Here is a 15455-nt window from a genome sequence, read left to right as displayed (position 1 = left end):
TTTGTCAAAACTTTTACAGTGTGAAAAATCCTTTATAATATCTATATTATATCTGTAACAAAATTTATACTTCACAGAAAAATTTTTGTAAACAGTTTTTGTAACAGTGTAGCATTCTTCGTACAAGCGTAAAAAATTCTCCATAACATTTATATCACCACTATATCAAAATTTTGTATCCAAAAACATTAAAAATAAATAAATAAATAAATAAAAAATAAATAAATAAAAATGCCCCAAAATGAGCAGAAAAAGCTGAAAGTCTTTCAGGCGGAACAGCTGCTCATTTCTGTGGTTTCCTGACGTGCTTGACCACTTAATTGGTGTGGACGTCTCTCGTACGAAGGCCAGAGATTAACGGAACTTTCTTTCATTTGCATACCTTGCAATTTTTTTTTTTTTTTTTTTTTTTTGAATGTACAAAATATGATGTACGTACATAAATTTTAAGAAATGTACCTAATTATAATTTGCTTACTATAATATTTAGTCATGAATATCTCACTGAATTACCTTCACTTGAAATTTAGAGTTAATCAAAGATTAAGTTTCTTGGTTATGTCAAATTTATTGTTGCCTGCTTTTGAAAAGCAGTGTAAATGTTTAAAAGAGTATTTTATGTAAATTAATTGAAACCTTGTACATAAACACATTTCTGTCATCCAAAATATTTCAAAATGTAGTACTTGTATGTTTAAAAAATCAACACTGCTTTTGTAAGTTTACGAATTTTCTTTAATATTATTTAGTATTATTAACGAAATGTTATTATGCATACGGTAGAAGACCATACTCATTACCAATTTAGCATCATTATTGAATATGTTATTGTATATATGGTATGATGCTATGTAATGCTTTTAAGATGAACCTGTTTTAAAATGCATTATCAATATGAGTTTTATTTAAAGTATGATCTTGTTAATCAAATGCCACCTGTTCAGTGTTAGAAAGCAACAACAAATTTTCCAAAAGGAGCACGATTTTCGAACTTCGTAGTGTATCTAAAAATTTTCCTTTTTCACTTAAAATTTATCAGAAAAAAATCAACTTTTATGTGTAGCTGTTCAAAGAATATGTAAATAATGAAAGGAATACACTTTTTTGAACTAATAATCTAAGTTTGCAGAAAACAGAGCTTCGTCTAATGCCTGTGTCCTCAATTCTTTCGCTTCATAGTATAATAAATTATGAGTTTGTGCAATGAAATTGTTTTTACTTCACATCTTATGTAAAAATTTGCGTTATTGAGCAAATATGTTTGAAGAAGAAATAATTTCAAAGAGTGTATTTGAAAATGAAATCATTTCCAGCCATAAACACTTGGGCAATTTATGACACTGCTTATCAGTGCGGTTTAATATACACAGTTCAAACAAAGCGAACTTTAAAATTTCTCATCAAGGAACCTGAATCGCATATTCAGAAAAAATCTGATGTGTACACCACATGACCTCCTTATACGGAATATTAAATTATACGCATATTTTTCTTGCATTTCATTTAAACTTATTGGATTGAATTAAATCTGCTTCACCGACAGCGCATAAACCACAATAGAATAAATGCATTCTTTAAAATTCATTCTATTTGTTTACCATAGTGACACTCTGGCTCTAGGTTCACTTAACAGTATTATATTTCTTTATATTATAACTATGTGTACGTTTATGTCTTATCACTTAGTAAGAGGCAATCGACCATTAACGGCCTTTACCAATATATTATTTATATTATAACTCAGAATGCACAAAATTTATATCATTTAAAGAATTATCTAATCGTTGCCACATGTTCTAATCAAATACTATAATAAAGCTAGAACGATGTATAAAAGAAATTAAGCAAACAAAACAAAAAAGAAACAGTTTTTCACAGACGATTGAGTATTTCTCATTCCATTAATTCAGTTCTCACTTCGCAACAAGGCAAAAATACATAAAAACTCAAAATATCTGTATTAAAAATTACGAAGTAAATTTTAAACACTTATTTCCTCTAAAAAAATTCCAGAAAGGACTAAGCATGATTTAATTCGCCATCATAAATGAAGGCGTTATCTTTGTTGTTTCGAAGCTAAGTTCCTCTAGATTGGCAACAAATCCACTATTCTGCTGTTTCAAATGTAAACAAGTAACGGCCGCCATCAAAAAAAAAATTATTAGGCTTAGCGGCACTTAAACAACTTTAAAATTTTTTATCATTCTAAAAATATTGCATACAGATTTACTAAAGGCATAAAAACCTTAACTGGAATATAAGAACAATATAATGCAATCATTTTTAAAGCAAAACAATGTACAATTTACAAACATATAAGAGTAAAGAAACTGAGATCACCAAACGTATATAAATATATAAATATACGTTTGGTGCGGCCGATTGCAACCAAAATACGAGGTGCACATCTACATGTTATAGCAGTCCTATATACAAAATTTCAACGTTCTGAGGTTACTCGTTTTTTGAGTTATGCGAGATACGTAAGTACGTACATACGTTCGCACAGACGCCACGAAAAATTCTCTTCAGAATTCATTTTAAAGTAGTTTTATAATTTTTTTTGGAGGAAAAGAGTTTTTTATTCTGTCCTTACATACAGACGTCACGCAAAAACATCGTTAAATTGCATTCGATAGCGGTTAAAATGGATATTTTCGTTGAAATATGCTGCCTGAAACTTTTCGCGATTACAATACTTCCTTTTTACTTCATACAATGAAGTAAAAAGGAAACAAATAAATCAGTTATTCCCCAGCATTTTTAGGCTGCAAACTCTAATTTAGTTTTGCTTCTTGTCAAAATCCTCCAAAGAACAAAAAAAAAAAAAAAAAAAAAAAAAAAAAAAAAAAACTAATTTCAGTTTCAATTTATAAAAAAAAACCATTTCCAGTTACTAGGAGGCATCCCTTACTTCGTTCCGTTTTGTTATTTTTCTTGTTTATAGAAAGCGGTGTGATTAGTTATGTTACAACTACTAAGCAATCTTTGAATGCCAAAGTGATTTCCTAAGACTGTAATTTCTTGTGAAACCAAAATCAATAGAAAAAATATAAATAAGGCAACCAAAGAAAATGTTGTCTTAATTTACTTTATTTTACAATGTTTAAGAAATTTTATTCCGAGTTCTATTCATTAGGAAAGCAAAGACCATGTTTACAAACCTGGAAAAGGAAAAAACTGTTATTTTATTTGCATTTGGAAAATAATCGTAGAAAAATGTATCAAGAAGATATATAATTAAAGAATACGTAAAAGAATTGCTTATTAATATGCCTTAAATTGTATTAATAATTTTAATCCTTGCAATTACTACAAGTAAATGCTGATAAATGTGTAAGTGATGCATTTACGATTGAATAATTATTATTATTTTCTATTACGTATTTTTATTACTCATATTTATATTTGCCTATTATTATTGTTAAACAGACGTACGATTAATTAATAGATTTATGATTAGGTACATATAGAAAAATATATTAAAAAATTGTACAGTTAAATAATAATTTTCTTTTTTCCTTATTACACCTTAACGTTTACAATTTTAATTCCTTTCTTTCCGTTTTTATTTATTTATATGCACAAAAGTAAATATTTCACTGCCATGATTAATAAAGCAATTAATTAACAAATATTGGTTAACTATTAACCAATATATCTTAAGAAGTGGCTACAGAAGTAAAAGTTGCATAAGAGAATTTCAAAATAAATCCTTAGTAAATTTTAAGGAATCCATGAACAGAAAAATAAATGTTTAGAAATCTTCAATAATTTCAAATTCCATTGTTCTAAAAAATTCTTTGTTTCAATAAAAAATTAATTACAAAAATACAGTTTCAAAAATGTTGCTTAGAGGATAATATTATGAACGGACACCAAATGGATTATGAAACTAAATAAATATTGGTAGCAACGGTTGAAATGCATTTGGGCTTCCACCGATAACTACAAGATCATTTTATTGACGAGACAGAAATCATCACATTCGGAGAACATACAGATGACCAGACTTTAATCTGAGCAGATTGCAGATGAGCAGATCCTATAGATAATATGGTGTGTGACAAATTATGTAACACTGATAATTTGAAAGTAAAGGAATACAAGTTTGATCAGAGATTTTCATTTCTCATATTCAGTCTAATAATTAAAGTCTGTGGTAATTAACCGAAACTGTCAAATACTTCTTAGAACGAGAAAATAAAATAAAAGCTAGGAAGATCATGAAAAGAAATTTGTCTTTGAGTATAAAGAGCTTAAAATATAAAGAATTATTTGATTCTTACATTTAAAAGATAATTATTTCGAAAACTTTAAAGATAGAGAAACGAAATTTTTTTGTATGGAACACACAAAAAATTCATAAAAATCACTTCAGCAAAGAATTTTTTTTTTTTTTTTTAGTAAACGCTTTTTTAAATATCTACTTATTTTATATTTTCTTGGATAACTTTAATTAAATTATACGAAAACAATCGAATAAACCTCTATTAAATCGTCAATCATAAGCGGAAATGAAATTTGAATTCACCTTAAGCTTAAAAATTTACTTTAAAATTCGCAATGAATTATGCACTGAACGCTAATAAAACTTTATTTCAAATACTTGTTTCAACTATAATATTTTCTCGGAAGACTTTTCATCTCTATCAGTTGCAAAGTTACTAATCCTTCTTAGCGTGAATTCGTTTCGGAATTACATATCTGCATGAATGTTATAAAATAGACTTATTAAAGTAAAGTATTAATGTAGTACTTACTCCATCCACACCGCCTATAATTGATTTGCAAGGAGAACCGTTTACTTTTGTACCAGTGAAAACTTCAAACTCGGCTTTGATTCTGCAAGTATACCAACAACCCCGCTGGGAGACAAAATAAATAAATAAATAAACAAGCATGAAAGATGAATCATGAAGAATTATTGTAATAAATGTTGTATTATAACTAGTAAACTAACTAGTAAACTGATTGTAACCAGTTTTTTCAAGTTGCTCTATTTTATATCCTTTGCAGCAGTTTCAGTAGATCGTTCATCCATCTTGCACTTCTTGAATAATTACGAAACCAATTTCTAACAAGGAGGCTCTTCTTTTTTTGAATTTTTAATATTGCACCTCCAAATGGTTTCGTCATAACATATAGTTTCATGTTATGGTCATTTTTGCATACTCATTTGTCAGGTAAAAGATCTGTTTCTTGAAAAAAGGATATGGCATCCACCTCTTTATTTGGTAAACTAAAAATTGTTAACCGCATATTCACAAAAAAGCACGGAAGGACAGCCAATGCGAATTTGACGTCTTGGTAAAAACGAACACGATGTTAATATAAAAGCATGTGGCGAGAGCCAAAAATATACTAATACTGCACGATGCTACACGTGGCGGCGATATACGAGTAACACGATGCTACCTACATGCGGTGAGATTTTGGGGTTATATCTCGGTTGAATTAGAGATTCAACTCAATTTTTAGTCCTAGTTCTTGTGTGTCATTTGGAGAAGTGTTTTCTACAGCCGAATTAATCAGGCAGAAAAAATATTAGCATCAAGCCTGGCCACCAAGACTTAATGAGCATCAAGCCTGGAGGTGACATTATACAGTTATTTCTGATGAACATTCTGTTGTTAATGGTGAAGGGGAATATCATCTCGCTAATAAAAATGTACATACAGAAATTTCATTGTAAATTTATTTGTTGCCTAAAAATAACGCAGCTTTACATTATTAGTTTTACGAAGTCTGTGTACGACTCGCACTTTAGATAGGGTTACGCTTTCAGATAAACTGTCCGTCAGCGTTATTGGTAAAGTAGGCCACAGATTATCGAAATGTCAGCAAGTTAGGCAGCTCCTGATGAACCCATAGTGTGACTACGGGAAGAAGCTAACCAAGGAAATCAAAAATTCCCCAAGCAGTAGTACGTAATTCCTTTACCAGGAAAAAATTCAGAAGCAATATTTTTATCCAACATGGCTTTTCCAGGCTCTTCTTAACAGGTAACTTCCAGTTAGAAAATCTTAGCGAATGGCGAAATGTAATAGCAAATGATTTAAACAATATAAAAATTCCATATGTCAAACATATGGAAAACTGAAAGGATTCATAAAGGATGGCAAGAAAAACATTTTGCCAAGAAATGTAATGCAATTTTTGCGCTAGTTGCTTCTGAGTTGATGGAATATATTGGGTCATATAAAAAGGTCTACGCGCATTTTTGGTACATTTTTGAACAGACATTTTCTTTATTGAAAATCAATTTTAATCAAGTGCATATTGACCATTATTATCTATGACCTTTTGCCATTTTTCGAGCAACTTCATAATTCCATCGGTGTAGAACTTCTTTATCGTCGAAAAACTTGGGCGAGTGATTTTCAACGGCTCTTCCGGTCGGCCAATTTTTTTACCATCAAGAGAGTTTGCAGAGACCGAAGAGAACGGTAGTCAGACGGTGCAAGGTTCGGGCTATATGGTGGATGCATCAAAACTTCCCATCCAAGTTCCGTCAATTTGTCCGAAGTCATCAAAAATGTTTATGGCCGCGCATTGTTATGCTGGAACACAACTCCTTTTTTTTTTTTGGCCAATTCTAGTCGTTCTTTCTGTATTGCTTCGTTCAAAAGAGCGAGTTGTGCACAGTACATGGCCGAATTGATGGTTTTGCCAGGTTGCAATTTATGTAGCACCCAAACATTGTACTTCTTTTTGTAATTTGCTCTTTTCAAATGATTCCAAGCTGTCATGTGGTTGATGTTTAGTACCTCTGCTATTTCCTGACAGCTTACGTGCCGGTATTGCTCAACCAGTTGCAAAATTTTATCGACGTTTTCAGTGATTGACCAACCAGAGCGAGGTGCAACTTTAATGTCAAAATTTCCGGAACGGAATCGAGAAATCACTCCTGAGTCCTTCGTTAACTCACAGCATTCCTCACCACACACTTCACAAATTTTTCGGCATGATTTTGTAGCCTTTTTACCTTTTTTTTATAGTAAAAAAAGCATCACTTAACATATTTCTTCAGATATTTCACTCATTTCAAATCATTATAACTTTTTGCACATGCAACGAATTAGAAATTTTTTTCATAAACAATGGAAGCTGAATGTCACCTTTTAAGCGCATGTTCGTTTAGACAATCGGGTGAGCGTTGACGGATATATAGGCATCAACACCATCTGGTGGCAAAAAAGCGCGGAGACTTTTTATATGACCCAATATATGGAATTAACGAGTTTTGAAGTAATTCAGTGTAACACTGTTACATCTATCGTTTAATACGTCTTCTTAAATTTAGAACTGTGTTACAAAATCGGTAGTTCTGCTAGCATCTACGTTACAAGGCCAATCACAAAAATGGGGGGGGGGGAATGGATTATTCGAATCTAGGAAAAAATTAGAATCAAAAACTTGAATCTTCGAGGGTTTTTTTTTTTTTTTTTTTTTTTGTTCATTCAAATATCAACCTTAAATTTAAATTTTAAAAATGTAAAAGCTTTAACTCAAAATTTAGGGAAGATTATTTATTTTCTTTAACGTGTGGTATTAATGGTATGCCTATAAGAAAAGTAAACGACTACAGCAATTCCAGTGGACCTGGATAACCAGTATAATCTTGTGCTGGCTTTGATTGACGTATCCTTAATTTTCTAGATATATTTTCCATTTCGTGCTTAGTGTTTGTCTATGTTATACCATATTTAATTATATAACTCTCTTTTTCAAAATAATCCTGCCCCTATACACATCTGCTTTGATTTAAACGAATTCAGAAAAAGAAATATGTAAAAAATACTTAAATTTCAGTAATTTCCGACTTTAATGACACTATCAGTTGAGTTTATATCAGGTTCTAGTTATTTAATTTGAATGATTATTTAATTTATTCTTAAATTCAATTTATTCTTAATTATTTAATTTATTCTTAAAAGATATAAGTGTGTTTTTTGGAACTGAAATCTTAAATTTCTTCACCATTAAACTCAGGTTTGACGTTCCATTTATTTAATATAAACCAAAGTTCTCTTTACTTCTCATTATTTTTCTTCTATAAAGGATTCGAATTCGAGAAAATTTGGGATTCATCCTATATTTATCCAATTGTATAACTCTACAATGGTATCCGTTGTCTAGTTTCAGTCACTGCAATTTCAAAGCTTCCAATTTATTTAAACTTCAGACTTTCCTAATGTGAGGTTATCTGTTGAAATATATTTTGTCTAAAATGCAAATATCCATTGAATCAAACATAGCAGAGTTCTTTTCTAAATAAGTATGAAAATGTATGATAAGTGCTTTTAAGTTTCGATTCATTTCCGAAAAGCCAGAAATCAATAAGACTTTATAGAATCAGAAATAACAAATTATAAATTATATGTAAAACGAAAACTGCACAAGGTATGAATGTACTACATTCAGTGTTGCGCTTAAAAAAAATTTTAAAAAAAGGAAAAGAAACTGAATTATGGCAATGACTTTAGACACGAAAATATTTCTTTTATACTTCATGACAATAATGAAATAGATTACCTCGTTATAAGTGGCGCCTGGAGTGAGAGAACACATCTTTGCCATTGTATATTCACATTCTTCCGCAAATGAAGCTGAAAAAAATTTCAGAATTAGTAAAGTGCAATAAAATTTCATATCAGCAATAAAATAATAAAAAAAATTCTGAAAGCTTTCAAAGTTTATATTACTTCCAAAAGGGCGTTTTTTTCATTTACACGTTTCGAGTGCGTTTGGGCCAAAAATATTTAAAAACAGCATATCTTTAGAATTTCCAGTAAACAGTCCTGCACGCTAAAGATAAAAATGTTTTATTCTCGACAGTGTTGCCACTGCTTGCTTTGGAATTGTTGAGTTATTTTAATCAAAAATTCGTTAAAATTTGACAAAATATGAAATAGACAATAACACAAATTCCGAATTCGGGCTTCTATGTGCCCGCATTCGGGTGGAAGACTACGTTATTCAACATTTGATGGCTCTAGTTACCGTCGTTTTTTCACAATGTGAGAAACATATATATATATATGTGTGTGTGTGTGTTCATGCAGATTCTTTATCATTTAATTTCTTTAAATGTAATACAGGGCGATAATATTTGGTGGAAACAATTTGAAAAGTGAAACGGACATTTACAGTGAGTTGACGCAAAATGCCGTTTCGAGACCTTTGGGCTTGTAAGTTTAAGTACTCATCACCATTTATCCGGTTCTTAACTTTTTACATCTTTAAAAAATAAATTGTTGTTAAACGTGATCAAGTTAACCAACAACAGTCGAACTCCGCGAATTGAAGGACTAGAAAAAATTATTGTTGAATAAGAACAAGGACTAACAGAAACTTTCTCAAAGGGTAAAAGAAAATTATCGAATGTATTAAGTTGCAAGAGTCCGGCTATTTGAAACATTAATGGAAATTAAAAAAAAAAATAATGTGAATTAAGTTAAATTCGGGGCATTAACTTTTATCATTTGTCTGCACAACGTGTAAAGAAAATTATTGTTCTAACTACTTTAAATGAAAACGCGCCTGAATTACTCTAAAGATACCACATACACATTACAAAACTCCTGCGACCCGAAAAGAATAATTGTTCTTTATATTTAAAAACCGCGCTTAAAAAGAATGTTATTTTAAAAGAAATAACAGTCGTATTTATGTAGTACCCCCACCGACCATTTTCGACAAAATAAAAACCAAGCAGTGTGATTTGTCGACTATAATGAATAAACATGACTTCATAACATACTCGAAGGCTCATTCATACTCAAACCATTTTGAAAGACTGCGGGGTTTGGCAAAGTAAAAGAATAAAAAAAACACCACAGTGTTGCTCAACACAATTTAGATTCATATTTAAGCGAATTTGCATGTATTGCGGACTTCACATAATTATTTTGGTGATGGTGTTATATTAGATTGCATTATGAATTTTTGGCCGCCGAAATGACTGGTGCAAACAAAGTTTAATGAACTTGTTTACCAATAATCTTAGAGATCAAATAATAGCTTAAGTTCGTACTTACTTAAGTTTTTTATATGCTTTATCCATAATTTCTATCTGTTAATTAAAACAGAACAAAGAGCAATCTGATCGTTCAAAATTTCCGTCGAAATGATTGCGCAAGTTTAATAAGATCTCCTTTACTTTTTACGGCTTGTGGAAAACTACATGCTACCAAAACCTTCGCAACAATCTTTTTTGTTTCACATTTTAAAGTAGTAGTTTTGATCTTGATGTTACTAATAACAGCGAATGAATTAAAGCAGTCTCAAATAGTAATCGAGTATTTTTTTATGTAAAAAAATACTTTCCGTCAACAAGAAAGCTACTTTTATTTCCCTTACTCAAATTTTACTTTCATTTTAGAAATTGGATGATTCCTCATCTTCCTATTTATCATACATAATATCAGCAGTTTGATATTTACGAATCTGAACTTTTGAAACACAGTTTTTGTCGCACATAACATCACGTGGAACAACTTTGTGCCATGCAGCTAACTTGGCAGCTTATTATTTCAATTTCTGATTTTGTTTTTGATGTAGAAATGTAAACTTACTTTGTAAAAATATTGTTTTCGATCTCTCTTTCTGGAAACATTATCTTTAATTAAAAAAATTATTAAGTTCACTAATTACAGGCAAATCCAACGAAATGAAGGGCTAAAGAAAATTTAACGTAAGACAGCGAAACGAAACTAATGAAAAGAAAATAATAACGAGTCTTCCAATAACGAAAGTAAATTACTGCAAGACTACGACACATAATACACTAACCTCCAAAAATTCCAGAACATTAATCTTTAGCATGCCATCATCATTTCCAAATGATTTCTCGGTAATGTAACAAACACTTCGGGTTTAAAGATTGCAATATTGGGCTTTAGAAGAAAAAGGTATAATTAGATCCAGTACAACAGCTGTAAGCTTTGAGTAAGTTTAGCAGTGGTCAATAAAATGCAAAATTATTTTATTTTTTTCCCAGAAAGAGTTAAAAACGTTGTCCAAGGAAATGGCAAAAATGGAGTGCAACATGCTGTAGCAGAATTTGAGTGTTGTGCATAGTTTTAGATTGCAATTTTATTATTTATATGCAATCTGGGCAGATCAATGAAAGGAAATGTTGATTTGAGGGTACTGTGAAATTGAGGCTGGACTGTATTCTTTTTCAAAAACTTGATGACTAAAAAGTACTCACGTATATGCTATTAAACAAGTGTTAACATCTTATTATTCAAAATGCCAGGGGTCAATATGCATATTTTCTACGCATTATGCGTAATGACATTATTAATTATTTTGTTTATGACATATATAAAACTACAACAGTATATATGTGTTTATGATATATTTTGGAACTCATAAAAAATTATGTTTCATACTGAATATACAGATGAAGTCTAAATGATCAATGCATTACATTAAATGAATACGCACATAAATTTACAGCGAATTCTGTTATATTATGATTCTCTAACAAAGTATATATAGTAAATCAACTAGCGAAACGGTGTGGCCTGAAGGCTCAAGCATTGTACGTAATAGCTAAATATTTAGATAAAACTCTAATGGGCATTAAAATGCTATATTTAGCTTCCATCTTCTCAACTTTGTATGCCTCAGTGTACCAGTGACACAAACGCATAATCCGTAAATTAAGCATTAATTTATTAAACTGTTTCCATCTAATAACTGCTAAATGTTGTTGAAGATTTAAAGGTGAAGAATAAGAAATGAGTTTGTAACAAGTGAAATGAGGGTAGTGAAAAGATATTGAAAGATATTATTGATATTAAAGATGGTAATCTTTAACAGAAATATTCTTGCTCATTGAATGAGCTAAAGGTACCTTTCAATAACAATCAACAGCTTATCAAATTTGTTTTATGAATATCATCACCAGTTTAATAGTCGAGATCAAGAGTGATAGTCTACTTGTCTTAAATAATTTAGCTTAGAATTTTTGAATTTTGTAATCGGTGCTGCATATCTAAAACTATGAATTAATATTTCTACTATTATTGGGCAAAAGAAAAAGATAAACTCTTTTATAAAACAACAAGTATAAAATCGTTTACATTAAAACATATTTTTAAATAATTATAACCGTTGAAACTATGTTTTATTTGCTTAAAAATCACGGGAAGAAAGCACTTCTACTATTTCTAATACTAAAGTAGGAGGCAGACAGTGTATGTTTTTTCTTTTTAAAATCAAATATTTATACAACAGAAAAATTTTATATGCAGAACCTGGAAAAAACCCTGTATACTACCTTGGGAAAATTGCTATTTATACTATCAAAATAAAATAAAATAAAATAAATTAAATCCTAGAAGACTGTACCATTCTCATACTAATAGACAAGAACTTCTTTTTGGAAATATAATTATGTTCTTTTACTGAAAGAATAAAATTGCTGGATTAAGGTAAAACACAAAAGTAATCGCTATGCAGAATGTAGTAAAAATCAATTATTGTTTTATAAAAAGTCGAATCGACTGACAGAATATATCCCACACAATCCCGCGAATCTATTTTCACATTGACAAATTCATTCTCCTTCTTCAAAGAAAAATATCTATTAAAAGCGAAATTTTCCGATCTCTCGATGGTATATTAAAGACTTGATAATAGGCTAGCTGAAATGAAAATTTTCTTGGATTTTCAAATTTATTTAATAATGCGTAATCCGTACTTTTTCTTACTGAGTATTTAAGAAACTTCCAGGAAAACTCTTATCACCAGACTTGCTTCATCATTGATGCGCATCCGTCTACTACATTAGTAATACACCTATCAGCCGCCTGTCTACCCTTAGCAATATTTACAAAAGAATAATTCGGTTCAGTGGCTCAAGGCTCATCAGCGGCCGAGTGGTAAAGTCGCTGAACAGTGGTAGTTCGGTCCGAGGCTCGAATCCTGCGAACGGACCTGGCTGCATTCGCGTTTTTCCCCATGCGTAACGTGTATACAAGCCAGTTTCCTTTGGAAAGCTCTCCACGGAGGCAACCCTTCCCTTAGACACATAGCCCTTGAGTCTTTGCCATAAATAAATAAGCCAAAACCAGTCCAGTAGTTCAAATTTACGTATAAAATTATGTGGTCTTACTAACGCTACATAGAAAAAACTCTTTTAACACAATCTGGCATGAGCGCCTTCGACTTTTGAACCTGAACAAAATAATTTTTCAATCAGTTTGAGACATCTATTCAAATTTAACCATTAGCAGCTAAAATTTAATATTCAGTACGGTAAATTTGTGTCGATTAAGCCCGTTAATTGCATCATCCTAAGCTTGGTTGTTCGAACACTTTCCTAATTTCCATTTTATTTGCTTTTAAAAAATTATAATGTTACTTAATAATAAAATGGAAAACGTTTTATTTCTCTTCTTTCCATGCTTATGAGAAAAATTTTATTATTGAATTCGTCAGTCCCACTCATTTCTTCTACAAATTCGAATAAATAACTGCAAATAAATTCATGCTGCATTTTTAAAAAATGCATATCTCGCTATAAGAACATTCTTTGGTCTTTTCTGTAAACTGAGACTTCTGACTTTAAAGATACATGATGTCATCATTCTTTCTGTTTTACTTTAGTCTAAATTTACTTATTCAACTCTCAATAAAGCTGATATTGAAAAGGGAAACTAATTGCTCAAAACAATTTATTCATGGATTTATAGTTTTTCCCCCTATCCAATTCCTATTTACATTTAAGCATTATAGCTCGTAATCTTGTAATTGCTACCTTCAAGTCTCTTAATATGATCTAAATTTAGAATTCGCTTGGATGCTAATATAGCCTTTGCGCTTTATATTTTGCTCCAGATTAGTGAACAAATAATGTAGGATTATTTTAAAGCATCGAAAAATATGCATTTTCTACACCATGGAGGCAAATGATTACTGAGTAGTGGTTTTACAACTAACAATGCTCAGTATTTGGGAAAGACAGTAAAGAAATAACTAAAAAAATGCAGTAAAAAGCATATATATTATGAGCATAAGGAGCAAACTAAATTTCCTATTTATAATCCTCATTTTTGAGTATGCATTTTTGAAATACATATACGAAAAATTAAGATAATTAACATTATTTTACGTTACAGTGAAATTTTTTTTGTTATTATTATTTTCGTACCTATTATACACGAGTCTGCATTTTCGTTATTTAATAAAAAATAATTAACATATGAGGAAAGGATTTTGTGCCATTACTTACATTGCACGGCTAGAAAAAAGCAAAAAGCCAAAACAATTAAGACTTTCATGATGCTAAAAGGAGTAAGATCAGATCTAATATGTGAAAAGAATCGTGAAAAAAATGCACCTCCTGTTATAACAGCATCTGAAGTATTTGCAGCTGCTTTTCCGGTAAGAAAGCGTCATATGCTAGATGCTTTTATTTTCTTACTTTCTTTGAGTGCCAAAGATAAGGAAAAGTCCATGAAAGACTGAGAAAATATTTGTTTAAATTCATGCTTATTACAATATTGTTTAATACTCGTATTTTACTTTTTTATTCATCATGCATTATAAAAATGGGGCTTTGTTTTCAGACTAAAATAGCAATAACTATTAATATCCCTTCATACTTAAATTTTTCATCTAATTGCAATCGCATTTCGCCTTTTTTTTTAAAAAAAATTCCCATTCACTAAAACATGTAATGTGAAAAATTCAATATACTATTAAATATTTGAATATAAAATACCTGATTTTTTTGTGCTCATTATATATGAACTCGAATGAAACATAATCACCGTATATATTGAGCTATTACTAAGGGTTATAGCCAAAACAATTTTTTGTTTTCTGTTTTCTTTCGCAGGTTAAGTGTAAGTGCAAACAAACTTGCCCGGTGAAGATAAAAAAGAAATATGCCAAAAATTAAAAGCGATCTATGTAAATGATTCCTAGCATGTGCATAAAATTGCTTCAGTGGCCTTCGTTTTCTTAAACTTTGGTCGTAAACACAAACTTCCTTCGGAATATTTACGTTAGAGCTTAGACATATAGCCCTTGAGGCTTTGCCATAATTAAATAAGCCAAAACCAGTCAGTGGTTCAAATTCACGTTTATCCATATTTCTATATTTTTTACATTAATATTTTCATTTTCTGCTCTGAGCAACTAGAACTGACATAAGGTTGAAATAGCGCCAAAAGCAGTTCATTTTCATCTTTGATGGTATTGCAATCATTCGCATTGATTTCGAAAATGATACTTAGACACTTTCATCAGACAGATCCAACTGTTCATGTCTTTTTTTAAAAAAATTTGTAAATTTTAAATGATTAAGCTAGATTGAAACATTCGTAAATCGAAAAATGACGTATATACGAGCTAATTTCCCTTAGAAAGTCCTCTACGTAAGCATCTTTCCCTTCCGTGTAGTGCCTGAAGGCGGAACACGTAAATAATAA

The 15455-nt window shown here is 30.5% G+C and overlaps 1 protein-coding gene and 1 long non-coding RNA gene across 2 annotated transcripts in view; one reads left to right on the top strand and one right to left on the bottom strand.

The window, feature by feature from the left end:
* LOC118183185 (uncharacterized) overlaps positions 1–15455 on the top strand; it is a 46842-nt gene that overhangs the window by 23515 nt on the left and 7872 nt on the right. The gene's annotated exons all lie outside the window — the stretch shown is intronic.
* Positions 3076–14408, bottom strand: LOC146997763 (uncharacterized). The gene is made up of 4 exons (XM_085815855.1): positions 14252–14408; positions 8539–8612; positions 4764–4868; positions 3076–3164 (listed from the first exon to the last, which is right to left on the bottom strand). The coding sequence occupies exons 1-4, from the start codon at positions 14298–14300 to the stop codon at positions 3129–3131; spliced, it is 264 nt and encodes an 87-aa protein (XP_085671981.1). The 5' UTR covers positions 14301–14408; the 3' UTR covers positions 3076–3128.

This window comes from Stegodyphus dumicola, chromosome 4, assembly GCF_044657685.1.
Source record: "Stegodyphus dumicola isolate Sdum_Otavi_A_Nest chromosome 4, ASM4465768v1".
NCBI classification, from domain to species: Eukaryota; Metazoa; Arthropoda; class Arachnida; order Araneae; family Eresidae; genus Stegodyphus; species Stegodyphus dumicola.
Note: the sequence above shows the minus strand (reverse complement) of the source record. Positions and strands in the feature narration are given on the sequence as shown.